General features: G+C 38.7%; 1 protein-coding gene across 1 annotated transcript; it reads right to left on the reverse strand.

Annotated features, from left to right (window-relative positions):
• Positions 1 to 1673: 1673 nt before the first annotated feature.
• On the reverse strand, positions 1674 to 7727 carry LOC139450366 (small ubiquitin-related modifier 2-A-like). Its single transcript, XM_071232047.1, has 4 exons — positions 7642 to 7727; positions 5332 to 5469; positions 3605 to 3676; positions 1674 to 2571 (listed from the first exon to the last, which is right to left on the reverse strand). The coding sequence occupies exons 1-4, from the start codon at positions 7678 to 7680 to the stop codon at positions 2503 to 2505; spliced, it is 318 nt and encodes a 105-aa protein (XP_071088148.1). The 5' UTR covers positions 7681 to 7727; the 3' UTR covers positions 1674 to 2502.
• Positions 7728 to 14172: the final 6445 nt, after the last annotated feature.

Genomic DNA, 14172 nt, shown 5'->3' on the forward strand with positions numbered 1-14172 from the left:
CATCTTTATTTATCAGATTAAAAAATCATTATTAAAATTCCTTTGTTGTGTCTTCATTAATATGGAGCCAGTTTCGTGTTACGTTACACTGAAGGATATTTCAACATCACAGTTCTGCTGTGCCTGGCAGGAGGCTGGGACTGATGGAAACCCAAACATGGGTGCAGACACACCAAGGGTTGGAGCTGATCGAGGCAAAGCTCCAATCAGACACATGTTTGATACATGGTAACCACTATGCTTAAGTTGCATATACTAAGTCCCCAAAGGTGGGTTTGGGGACAAGACTTGTTCCGACTTATTCTGCCTTGAATCCCCAGGGTGCAAGACCGGGTGAATTTTGTTCTGTCAGTCCTGGGGCTACCTGGATGGCTTCTGTGAGACAATTACACAGACACTCTTCACCAATGATCAAATAGCTGTCTTTGAGTGAGTGAATATTGTTCTGCACTGCAGTCAGCTGATGCCTGCTTCTGAGGGCAGTGTCCAACCATGCTGCCACCCAATCCTCACAAGACCGCTTAAGCATTAAGTGTCAGTACTTGGGACACGTGATGTACTCTGCTTTCTCGAAATGAATGCTGCTTTAAACAAGACTTGGTTTTGAAAAAAATTGCTTGGCCAACCTATATGTTCACTGGACCTAATTGTAAATGGCCTAATTGCAAGCTCTAAAAACATTATTACTGGTGTTTCTTGCCATCTGCTGTTTGTTGTTCAACGTCCTCCTAAGCAATATTCCAGATATATGACGGCTGCAGTTTATAAGAGTACATAATTGTATTTGTGATGAGTTGTTTAACAATAATCAGAGTGAGTATGGTTTTACGCCGCTTTTAGCAATATTCCAGCAATATCACGGCAGGGGACACCAGAAATGGGCTTCACACATTGTATCCATGTCAGGAATCGAACCCGGGTCTTCGGCGTGACGAGCGAACGCTTTTAACCACTAGGCTACTCGACCGCCCACCCAATAATCAGAGAAGTAAGGGAGTTCTTACTTTCAAGCTGCTGGGATAGATCCTGAAGTTTCGGCATGAAATCAGTACTGAGTGAATGTGACAACCGTGTCCACGACACTTTTGGAGGAACATACACACAAGCAATGCAGAACTTGCCAACAAGAAAGGAAATGTATTCAATACTGCGAGACGAGTTACACATCACATAGCTGGACAATGTTCTTGGAACACATACACAGTAATACCATGTTTCAGAGTTAGGCTCATACGTGTCTGAAGCATAAGTCCAGTTTCTTGTCAAGGAAACATTCTGAAAAAATCCCAAACAGTCAAAAGGCACCAATTCACCACTAGACCTATTAATGTGACAAGTCTGTTGAGGAAATTTTGTATGGTTTTCAAGATCTGCTCAAAAACATGCACTACTGCCATTTTCAGTATAAGTCGCTGCCAAGGAAACTTGTAACTATCTAAAGGCACCAGTTCACCACTAGACCGATCTATTTGCCAAGTTTGATTAAAACATCTGATGTTTTTTAAGTTCCCATCAAAACGTGACGGACAGAAGGACAGCACCCGTTCCAATATCCCCTTCCATTTCGTGGGGGTAATAACACAACCCTGTTCAGTGAACTGAGGAATTTTGGAAGACTTGGACCCCCATCCTCATATTCCATCAGATCCAGTAATAAGACAAAAGACAAGATGTGTGTTACAATGATACATGTTTAATGACAACCAGTGATATTGACATTTAGGAGACAATGATTTCTACTGTATCTTTGATTTGGTTGGCCAGTTGCCGAGTGATCGGTAAAATTCAAGTATTGGCATGAACAAGTTTGAGAGAGTCGGTCATTGGTGTTGAAATAAAAAAAGAAACAGGTCAACCTGACTGAAACAAATGTCCACATTAGTGAAACTGACAGTCTGGGTACTACACACTGACACAGCATGGCTACACTGGAACCCAGGGGGAACGAATGCAAACAAATGTACATCGAATATTTAATGCCAAACAATGAATATATCAGGGTTGGAAATTAGCATTGTTAAAAGTAGCTAGATTGTGAAAGAAAACAGTCCCTGAAACTGATCACAAAATAAGGTTCAATCAAAAATATCTTGTTTGTTGAAATGGTTAAACTTCATTTCTACAGTAGGAATACGAAGGAAACTAACATCTCATTTGGCCTTTGATGATGACAGATAAATGAAGAGCAGTAAAAGTTTTTACTTGCTGTAATTTCGAACCCTGATGAATAAAGTGAAATCGCTTTACATGATGCAAAGATAAATAGTACGACTATGACCCACCCCCTGCCCGGAAACCCCTGCAATGACAAAACATGATACAAATGACTAAGAGTAGAAGACGATGACAAACTGTACAAGAAAATGAATAGAGTGGATCTATTCAACCTTTCTGAGGAGGGCTGGTATCCATTGCGGATGTATTCAGTCTTTCACTTTCACCGTTTTCATTTCACATGGTCCGCAAACACCCTTTGAATGGTAATCACATGACTCGAGTCACTCAGTGGCACCACTTTCCTCCCGTCTGCTGTTGGAATACATCTATTGAATCTCCATCTTCCATCTCCAGCTGAAACCAGGACATACATCATCAGGCGACGCCCCAACATCGTCCCCACCTTATCTACAGTATTGTGTACAAGGACATATATCATCAGGCGACGCCCCAATATCGTCCCTACCTTATCTACAGTATTGTGTACAAGGACATACATCATCAGGCGACGCCCCAACATCATCCCCACCTTATCTACAGTATTGTGTACAAGGACATACATCATCAGGCGACGCCCCAACATCGTCCCCACCTTATCTACAGTATTGTGTACAAGGACATATATCATCAGGCGACGCCCCAACATCGTCCCTACCTTATCTACAGTATTGTGTACAAGGACATACATCATCAGGCGACGCCCCAACATCGTCCCCACCTTATCTACAGTATTGTGTACAAGGACATACATCATCAGGCGACGCCCCAACATCGTCCCCACCTTATCTACAGTATTGTGTACAAGGACATACATCATCAGGCGACGCCCCAACATCGTCCCCACCTTGTCTACAGTATTGTGTACAAGGACATATATCATCAGGCGACGCCCCAACATCATCCCCACCTTAACTACAGTATTGTGTACAAGGACATACATCATCAGGCGACGCCCCAACATCGTCCCTACCTTATCTACAGTATTGTGTACAAGGACATACATCATCAGGCGACGCCCCAACATCACCCCCACCTTGTCTACAGTTCAAGGGAAGGATCAAGTCCTCTTGATAGATTATAATAACAGACTCCAAAATTAGTGCCTTTGGCAATAAAAGTGGAGAAAAAATTGGGATAAAAGTTATATTTGCGTAAATTCAGGAGTCCTACCTAAGCAGTAAAGCTTTGATTGTTTACAGTGAAATAAAGTCCCTCGACCAAGACATAACACATCAACTAAGATGATCAACTAATGGTTAAAGTTCAATTGTTACTGACAATGGTGGAGACTTGAGGTTGAATATTAGCCTCTGAGCATCTAGATAGTAATTGTGATTCTGTCAATTGAGTTCAGTTGCATCTCAGACTAAGCAAATGATATACTCACCAAAGAAGGGGAATCTGATTCGTTTATAGGATTTCCATCAAATCGGAATCGCACTTGTTGGGCTTGAATTCCCTGAGAGAGAAAAAGGTGGTCATATAATAAGAACTTCATTTTTAAGTAGACTTCAATCAATGTTATTTCTTTAGGGGTTTTCCAATAAATCCTCCGTTGCATGAAATCAAGAGTGAGTGAGTTGGGTTTAAAACCGCTTTTAACAATATTCCAGTTATATCACGGCGTGTCAGCTTAATGTCGGAGGGGAGCCCTAAGTGAAGCAGGTCCCAGATGTTTACCACTTCAGTGAAACCCACGAGCACAGGTGTGGTGCTGACGAACCTAGAGACATAATCTGGGCGACCCATGATACGGAACCCACGATCATAGGTTTCTGGCGTGAACAAAGGACACAAATCTACACCGCAAATTGCGGCGCTTTAGACAACCGGGCCATCTGGGAGACCCGTGCCCCCATAAAAATCAAGAAAGGGCCGCAACGGATACAAGACAAAGCATTGGAAATAGGCACTAGTCCACACTGCCCAATAGTTAAGGACTAGTAGAAATTTGCCATTTTTAAGGGTTTTGCTATATGTTATCATTTTAAGGACTAGTGTACTGAAACTGTTAGTTTTTACCGCTGAGACAAAAGGACAAATTCCCCTAAACCCCAAATTGAGTGACATTTTTATTTTTGTGATGTCTTTTGGTATGCCAATTTGTAAAAGGTTCATGAATGACTTAGTATTTTCAGATGAAGTAATTTCCTTTGTTCAATCAGTTTGGTTCCAGATTGAGACGAATGGAAAAGTCTTACTTTACCAATTACACAGATCATGCAGATAGGCACTACATATATATACATACACCCCACGTGTGTGCGTGCATGTCCGAAATAATGCCAATTTTATAGTGCAAGCCCACAGAGATAACATTCATTAGTTTAACACGAATACCCCGCCCCCTCAAACACAGTATATTGACTCCAAAACAATCAGTCTTTGTTTTAGCTCCTTAATGTCGAGTGCCAGTCATGGTAACAGTGAGTGAGTATGGTTTTACGCCACCTTTAGAAATATTCCAGCAAAATCACAGCGGGGGACACCAGAAAAGGGCTTCACACACTGTACCCATTTTGGGAATCGAACCCTGGTTTCGGCGTGCTGTGAACTATTACTTTTGTTCCCAGTGGGTATAAAGGGTTTCCTGATGTATGTGTGCTTATATTATGGCACATAATAAAATGGGATAGTTCGCCACAGTGAACTATATACTAATTCTAGCACTGTCTTTAGTCTCATGCAGTTTTTTAAGTTACTTCTGTAAGTGCAAATAAAACTGAACATCACGAAAAAGACATCACTACCTTATGATATGTCACTTTCGTAAATCAAGATCAAAACTATTGTTTACCTCCCCTCTGGCATTCCAAAATATTGCAACATGTTTTGACATTTCCATTTCCCTTTGGAGTTTGAGTTGCTTCCCTTGCCACAAACCAACCAGACACTTGAAGTGAAGGTTGTTGATACACTGACACTATTGACAAAGGGAGGGACGCACAACAGACACATGTTCAGCTACAAAGAGCCGGGATCATTGTGTGTAACATGTCCCCAGAGAAGGGTTTATTGTGACTTCGATTTTATGCTGCTTAGGAAAGTGCTTCAGATCTAAAAGCCTGGACCAACTGTACAGTGGAACTATTGTGAACCAAACACTGGACTTACAACTCTTTGACAGTAGGCAGACATGAGCTTCCTCAGCTGCGTGTTCTTCTTGATCTTGAAATGCACCACGCTGCCATCTTGGCCGGCCACCTTCAGATTGATGTGCTCGCTGTTCTCGGGCTTGATCTCATCAACACCCTGACAAAGAACAAATAATAGGTCAAGATTCATCATCGGTTCTAAAAAGCAACAATGGTTGTTTAAGGATGTGCTTTGAACATCCTAAAGTATGAGGGAAGTTCAAAGTGTGGGTTTTTGTTTGTTTATTGTTTAACGCCGCACCCAGAAATATTCCAGCTATATGACGACGGTCTAAATAACATCATAAGCATCAACCCATACAATTTGGAATCTATGACATGCATCAACCAAGACAGCGAACCTGACCACTCGATCCCATTAGTCGTCTCATACGACAAGCATAGTCCTCCTTTACGGCAAGCATGGGTTGCTGAAGACCTATTCTACCACGGATATTCAAGATGTACATGTCACTTATATGAAACCCACAGATACCCAGTACAAACTATTTACAATTTTGATGGGAATCTATCATATAATCTTCAGGCCTAAGTCAGCAATAGTCCAGCTACTCAGACACCCTTGCTTCTAAATCATATGAGCCAGACAGGGCCAGAGGATGCTACCACTTGATGCATTTTAGTTGGCCCTGAGGATAAGCAACTGTTGAGTATTAGGGAAAGCATGGGGTTTCATCATACCAATAGTGTTAAACTGGAATATTCAGAACACTGTAATCAGCAATAATCCTTATCCAATTAAGGTTTAGTACAAGTGACTTAACAGAAGATGTGTCACAACTAGGGATGTCATAATTCACCGATATACTGATGCATTGATAATATTCTCATATGGTACAATTTGTGATACACCATACGTGTATCAATTCATATTTTAATCCTGTATCGTTTAAAACTTGGTGGAATGGGTTTGTTAACAAAAATGAGTCCTACCAACATTTTAACAAACAATTTTATCATAACTTCTGTTATATCTACAATGTACATAGTTTTAAAAATGAAATCATGTTTTAGTCTTTTTGTAACTGGCACTCAAATTTTATCTAAAATAAAGAATAGTGATTGAAATGAGACCTTTTTATTTTCAAATATGACCCAAACATTCAGTATAGCGATATGTATCATATCATGAACAAAGTACTGTTATACATATCGGGACATCCTTAGTCACAAGAAATTCACATCCACAACTGGCCTTGTAGACCAGAAGCTCTCTATAAGTCATTTCCTGCATACATTACACTACCTAAGTTGTAACAATGAACATTGTAATGTAATGTGACTAATCCCAGTTCTGAGAAAGATAAATGGGGACCCTACTACCATGTTTTCATTAGTTTCATCGCTCAAGAAGTAATATTTAACAGCTGGACGCATAATACCCAACAGATTGCAAATCACTTGAAACTGTCCTAAAACAAATACTAGTCTAGAAGGAACAGCGCAAGTGGATAGACACCTGTCATCCTGAAAGGAACATATTCTTAGAACACACGATGCCGATTGGGACTCAACCCCAAGAAGTAATACTACTAAGCTCTGTACATTACTAAGAAAGTGTTATCCTGCCTTTTGTGTGGCAAAACGTTACTAGAAAACATCATTAAGAACTTATCTAGATGGCTTTAAAACAACAGTAATAAACTACCAATTTTATTCCACTAGTCCTTATAATGCTAACACATAACATAACCCTTAAAAATGGCAAATTACTAATAATCCTTATGATACCTTAACTAATGGGCATTTTGGCAAGGACTAGGCCTGTAGGACTTGTGCCAACTTTCTTTCCGATGAAACAATAAACAAACAAATAACCTATAAACACGTCAACAACAACATGATGTGTGGAGTGATATCAAAACCCAGGATGTACTTCCCAAAGAATACTCTTCCGCTATTCGATGTCCATCGTCAAAATATTTTGACCATGTGAGGACCATGTGGCGAAAAAAGGCACTGCTATCAAAACAAACAATGCCGCTTCATTGGGATCGTTGTTTTTAAAAAAAGTTCATCAAGTTCACAATAGTAAACATAATTTTTTTACGCGAATTTGCCTGAGTTGAACATAAAAAATCGCAGACTCAGCTTTCAGAATATTTTTAGAACTCAGGAGAAAGAAACCGAAGATGGAGAAAGCGTAGCACGATCTCGGAACAAAATGTGCTCAGAAGAGATCAGAATACAAAACAGTCCTTGGTGAATCTAGATTTTCGCTAAAAAAACGTTCGAGGATTTCCTTTCAACTTAATTAGGAGAATTTTACCCCTTGGTTGCAGTTCTGTTGCAGTTGTTGTTCTGACATCTTTTCTAGGTGGAGATCCGCACTCCTTCTGAACGAAAATGGCGCACAAAGAAGGCAGCCTGGGATATGTTCCGAAAGTAGACTCCCTGTGATTGGTCAAATGTTTGACCTTTAGATGACCTTGGCTTATTTTGTCTGTATTACTCTTTTGATACACTGATAAAGTAAATGATAAGTGGATGTTAGTTATTCTTTATTTTGGGATAAATGTCAGTGATTAAAGAAAACATACATAAACTACTTATTTCCATAGATACGTTTTGCTTTGATGTAATTTCAGGGAAACTGTCACACCAATGAAATGCCATCTTACAAATGTAGGTCATTCTTTTATCAGACCGCGGGAAAATTTCTAACTTTTAAACCACACTAGCGTGCCTGTTTTCGGAGTCATATGTAATTTCACCACAGGGCTTCTATAACAAGTTATTTGATTGTTTCTTGCACGGAAAGAAACAACCGTATTTACTCGTATAAATATTTGTTTTTAATCGACGGTTACCGTAGTGATGGTAATCACTGAGCCGAAATCTGCTAAAAGATCTGAACTAGGACGAATTTTTAAAGGGGTTTTGGGTCTGAATGTTGCTAAAATCTGCGTAAAACACAACTTGATCAGTCGCTTATCGTCTCTAGTTGTCAGGCATTGAGGTGTATAATTAGTAGGGACGATCTATCTATACACTTATCAGTAAGAAAATCATGTCTTTGATGCATTGGTACTTGTTGATTGTGATAGGATTGCCTCGGTTACTTGTCAATGTTATTTCAGCGACTATTAACAATTAAAGGATGTCGCGATTTACCTATGTTTATTTCAAACATGACATGTAGTGCGTTTTGCAATAATATAACGCCGGCCTGATAACTTTAAGTACTGACAACAGATTGCCGTCTGTCACAATGTTCAGTCTGACTGCAGGGCTAACGAGCAACCTAAACTAACCAGTCCTGCTTGCTGAACACAAACATGATGACAACCTCAAGTTAGGAAATTTTGCTAAACCAGATTTTTTTTTTACTTAAAACTATGAGCAAATATATTTTTTTCGAAAACAAATATTGCAACAATGAATTATTTTGTGGCAGACAATTTCATTCATTCCTAACAATATGAAGCATGATTATTTTCCGAGGTTAATTTATTTTTTTTCGATAAAATTCCAGCCTATCCCCCAGCCCGAATGCCCCTAAGTCTGTCTCCCCGTCGGCACAACACAAAGCTTGGTGTATATTTCCCATCTGGGGGACAGCGCCACCTGGGGTCTTGCATCAGGTCATTAGTGTCAGGATACAGACCACGTTCCTCCGTATCATAACTCGTCTCTTTGTTGGCCACAAGTAGCTCCCCATCTTCAGTTGACCTCCCCCACCCAACCCTGCCCCGAGGGTAGACCAGTATGTATGTCTACCCCGGCAGTGGTGTGTGGCAGGATGTACAGCCTACATACAATATAGTCATTCTCTCTCTAGTACCGGATTATCTCTCATCCCTACCTCCTCATAGTGTCGGATGCAAGTGATTATAATTTGAGAAACTGCTCACAGCTTCAAAACATAAAGTGTAAAACAAATAATTGTCAAATCATTTATTCCAGATATAGCTAATATTTGGAACTCACTACCTGTTGAATACACTAGTGCTTGTAGTTAAGGAAGATTTAGAAGATTTGTAAAAATATATAGAGTATGGTTTTACGCCGCTTTTAGCAATATTCCAGCAATATCACGGCGGGGGACACTAGAAATGGGCTTTACACATTGTAAACATGGGAAATCGAACCCGGGTCTTCGGCGGGACGGACGAACGCTTTAACCACTGCCCCACCACCCCCTTTATAAAAAAAAATCAGTGATAAGAATGGTATATACTTTGATGTAAATTATGAATCAAGATTCTGTCAGGTTATTCACTCCCGTCTCAGGCTTGGCTGCAGCGATCTTGCCAGATTTATATCCGACAGCCCGAGATGTTGTGGCTATCACACGGAAGATACACTTCATGTCTTTCTTACGGATCCCTTAAACAATACATTAACCAAACTATGTATTATTTCGTAAAAGGCTGCGATTTAAAATCCAACAATTTGAAATGGTAATTCACATTTAACGACTATAACAAATTTTGAAATTTTGAAATCAGACCATAGTTATAATTCTACGAGTATCTTCTTGCCGATTTTTTTTTTTTTTTCCAAAGACAATGTTGGCTTTGCTATATGGTACTGCGATGTTGTACTGGATGCAAAAGCGGCGTTAAACCCAACTCACTCACTCACTCACTCACTCACTCACTCACTTGTACTGGATGTAAATAAAAACGAAGCCGAAAAAAATCGAACAATCAAACACTTACAGAACGAATATGATTAGTTACTTTAATGTCAATTATATAACGTATGCTATTTCTCATGTCACTTTCAATACATTGTAATTTGTATATGTATCATGTTTGGGAGAGGCATTTGCAAAATTTGCTTCTTTGCCAATCACTCCACTTTATATTGATAGGTTTATATCACATGGTCATATTCTCTTGAGTGACAAGTTTGCTCAATGAAGTCAGGGACTTGGGTTGACCTACCCATGTCACAAATATTTGAAAAGAGCCTCTGGCACCTCTAGGAATATTTTCGGAGGAATTTTCTACAGTGGACATTATATATCATTGGACAATACCCCTTTGTACTTCTATAGTGGAACACTGCCTACTTGTACTTTCTACAGTGGAACATGTCTCTTTGTACTTCTATATGAACAATGCCTCTTTGCCTCTACAGTAGAACACTGTCTAATTGTACTTTCTACAGTCGAACAATATATCATTGTACTTTCTGTAGTTAAACGATGTCTTTTGTACTTTCTTTGAAGGAACAACGTTTTATTGTATTTTCTACAGTGGAACAATGTGTCTGTACTTTTTATATTGGAATAATATATCATTGTATTTTCTACAGTGGAACAATGGGTCTACTTTTTATAGTGGAATAATATCATATTTGTATTTTCTATGGTGGAGCAACGTGTCTGTACTATTCATAGTGGAATAATATATCATTGTATTTTCTACAGTGGAACCATGTCTATTTTTTATAGTGGAATAATATCATAATTGTATTTTCTACAGTGGAACAATGTGTCTGTACCTTTTATGGTGGAATAATATATCATTGTATTTTCTACAGTGGAACGATGTCTACTTTTTATAGTGGAATAACATCATAATTGTATTTTCTATGGTGGAACAACGTGTCTGTACTCTTTATAGTGGAATAATATATCATTGTACTTTCTACAATGGAACAACGAGTCTGTACTCTTTATAGTGGAATAATATATCATTGTACTTTCTATAGTGGAACAACAGGTCTGTACTTTTAATAGTGGAATAATATATCATTGTACTTTCTATAGTGGAACAACGTGTCTTTACTTTTATAGTGGAATATATACAATATATCATTGTACTCTCTATAGTGGAAAGTGTCTTTTTGTACTTTCTTATAGTGGAATAATGTTTCTTTGTGCTTTGTACATGACCACAGTGATGTCACATGCACATTGTGATGTCACACATGACCACCGTGACGTCACACATGACCAACGTGACATCACACATGACCACTGTGACGTCACACATGACCACCGTGACGTCACACTTGACCACCGTGACGTCACACATGACCACCATGTCACACATGACCGACGTGATGTCACACATGACCACTGTGATGTCACACATGACCAACGTGACATCACACATGACTAAAGTGACATCACACATGACTAACGTGACGTCACACATAACCACTGTGATGTCACACATGACCAACATGACATCACACATGACCAACTTGACATCACACATGACCACCGTGATGTCACACATGACCACTGTGATGTCACACATGACCAACATGACATCACACATGACCAACGTGACATCACACATGACCAACGTGACATCACACATGACTGCCATGTAATACATGAACAGCGTGATGTTACACGGCACCGATTGACCATCCTTGTTCTGAGAAGAATTCACAACAGAATCATGGCAGTGTCATCACAAGTATGTTTAATAACGACATTCTTACAAACAATAAAGACTTCATTCTGATTAGGATGAATAAACATATTGTCATTGAATACCTGATTAAATACATTAAAAAAACCTTGGATTATTACCTCATTCATTTCTGTCTCCAGGTTAATTGGGTCTGATACAAACACAAATAAATTATTACAAGCTTGTAAAAAAACAAAAACAATGCAGACAAGTGCTATTATATGGGACATGGTTGGCTCAGCCCACTACAGTGCCTGAGTTCACTGTGCAGAGTTGCGTCCCTTGGCAGTGCCAAGATCCACTGACTTAGGATTCAAAATCCTGATTCACACTAATTATGTTTGTAAGTACAATACCTGTGTTTGTGAAAATATGAACATGAAAAAACATAAACAAACATTTGTGTCCATCAACGTATCACACAAAAAAGGTACCTAGGTAGAGCTATTATTTTTTGTCTCCCGTACCAGAAATCATAGAAAATTTGTAAGCCAACACAACAAATATATATTGGCTGAAATACACAGAAAAATAACAATTGAGCAGGAAATACAACTTTGTGACACTGACATCCCCTATATACTGGGAAGTACTTAATGCGTGTGCGTGCACGTGTGTGTGTCTCTGTGTGTGTGTGCGTGTCTCTGTCTGTGTGTGTGCGTGTCTCTGTCTGTGTGCGTGTGTGTCTCTGTGTGTGCGTGCGTGTGTGTGTGTGTGCGTGTCTCTGTCTGTGTGCGTGTGTGTGTGTGTGTGCGTGTGTGCGTGTGTGGAGGTAGACCCTGATAAACACAGGACAAAGAGATTGCAATCTTAACTTGACAACAGTAGACACTGTTCTGTATTGCATTTGGAGTGACATTGAAAACATTGACGAGTATATTCAACTTGTTTGGCAGGATGGTGTGGAATCCTTGAATGACACATTCACCTTCTATGTGTAGGCCGATTAAAACAAAGCCCAACTTTCTGTCTCTATTACTTTCTGTTTATTGAACCAAGGATGGTTGTCACTCAAAGACCAGAGAATTATAGGGAGGGTGAGTATTGGCTGTTATATATCACAGAGACATGATATAAAGACAATTGGTAGACTTTCTGTAATGATATAAAGACACATGGTACAGATTCTGTTATGATATAAAGACACATGGTACACAATATAAAGACACAGATAGTACAGATTCTGTTATGATATAAAGACACAGATGGTACAGATTCTGTTATGATATAAAGACACAGATGGTACAGATTCTGTTATGATATAAAGACACAGATGGTACAGATTCTGTTATGATATAAAGACACAGATGGTACAGATTCTGTTATGATATAAAGACACATGGTACAAGTTCTCTATTGATATAAAGACATATGGTACACATTCTATAATGATATAAAGACACATGGTACAGATTCTGTTATGATATAAAGACACACAGTACAGATTCTGTAATGATATAAAGACACATTGTAATGTTCTCTATCGATATAAAGACACATGGTACAAGTTCTGTATTGATATAAAGACACATGGTACAAGTTCTGTATTGATATAAAGACACAGATGGTACACATTCTATAATGATATAAAAACACATGGTACAGATTCTGTAATGATATAAAGACAAATGGTACACATTCTGTAATGATATAAAGACACATGGTACAGATTCTGTAATGATATAAAGACACATGGTACAGATTCTATAATGATATAAAGACACATGGTACAGATTCTGTAATGATATAAAGACACATGGTACAGATTCTGTAATGATATAAAGACACATGGTACAAGTTCTCTATTGATATAAAGACATATGGTACAAGTTCTGTAGTGTTATGCCTCTCACAACGGCACATATCTCCATGATAGAAAACACTTGGTACAAAGACGATATAAAGGCAAGTGGTACATCTGGTTATGAAGTAATCTTGTAGTAAAGAAAATACAAAAATATTCAATATATCACTGGTCAAGTTGACTATACTGTAAATCTGGAAAGTGTTGCGAGCAGGAAAGTACTGCAAATACCGCGACTGACACATAATCGCAATAGTTTCATGGTGCAGTTATTCTTGCAGTCCAACAACAAACAAAAGACGCAAGGAGGCATACTTCTTTCATTCACTTCAGGATTGACTGTGTATTTTTTTCGGTTCATTGCTACGCGGATTCATACAGTTTGCACATCTGTGTTTGGATTCATACATCAATGAACTGAAAAAATACACTTATACAATGCTTATTATTAAATTCAACAACGAAAACATGTTTTATCTACAATAGTTTAACCAAAAACAGTTGTATATATCAAAGCAGAAAAATTGACGAGATTGATAAACATTCCAGGTGTAGGAATACATACTGTGGTGTGTCATTAATCAGGTGATTGTTTAATTTATGCACATAACTTGAC

This window comes from Haliotis cracherodii, unplaced genomic scaffold (genome assembly GCF_022045235.1).
Source record: "Haliotis cracherodii isolate W230 unplaced genomic scaffold, xgHalCrac1.p SCAF_8, whole genome shotgun sequence".
Classification (NCBI taxonomy): domain Eukaryota; kingdom Metazoa; phylum Mollusca; class Gastropoda; order Lepetellida; family Haliotidae; genus Haliotis; species Haliotis cracherodii.

What these genes read in the sequence shown, in the direction of transcription:
- LOC139450366 (XM_071232047.1), bottom strand. Translation starts at nt 7,680, where the DNA reads ATGTCAGAACAACAACTGCAACAGAACTGCAACCAAGGG. An exon ending in AACAGAACTGCAACCAAGGG is followed by an intron (nt 5,470 to 7,641) that starts GTAAAATTCTCC and finishes GTTCTTTGTCAG; the next exon opens with GGTGTTGATGAGATCAAGCC. An exon ending in AATCAGATTCCCCTTCTTTG is followed by an intron (nt 2,572 to 3,604) that starts GTGAGTATATCA and finishes TCCTGGTTTCAG; the next exon opens with CTGGAGATGGAAGATGGAGA.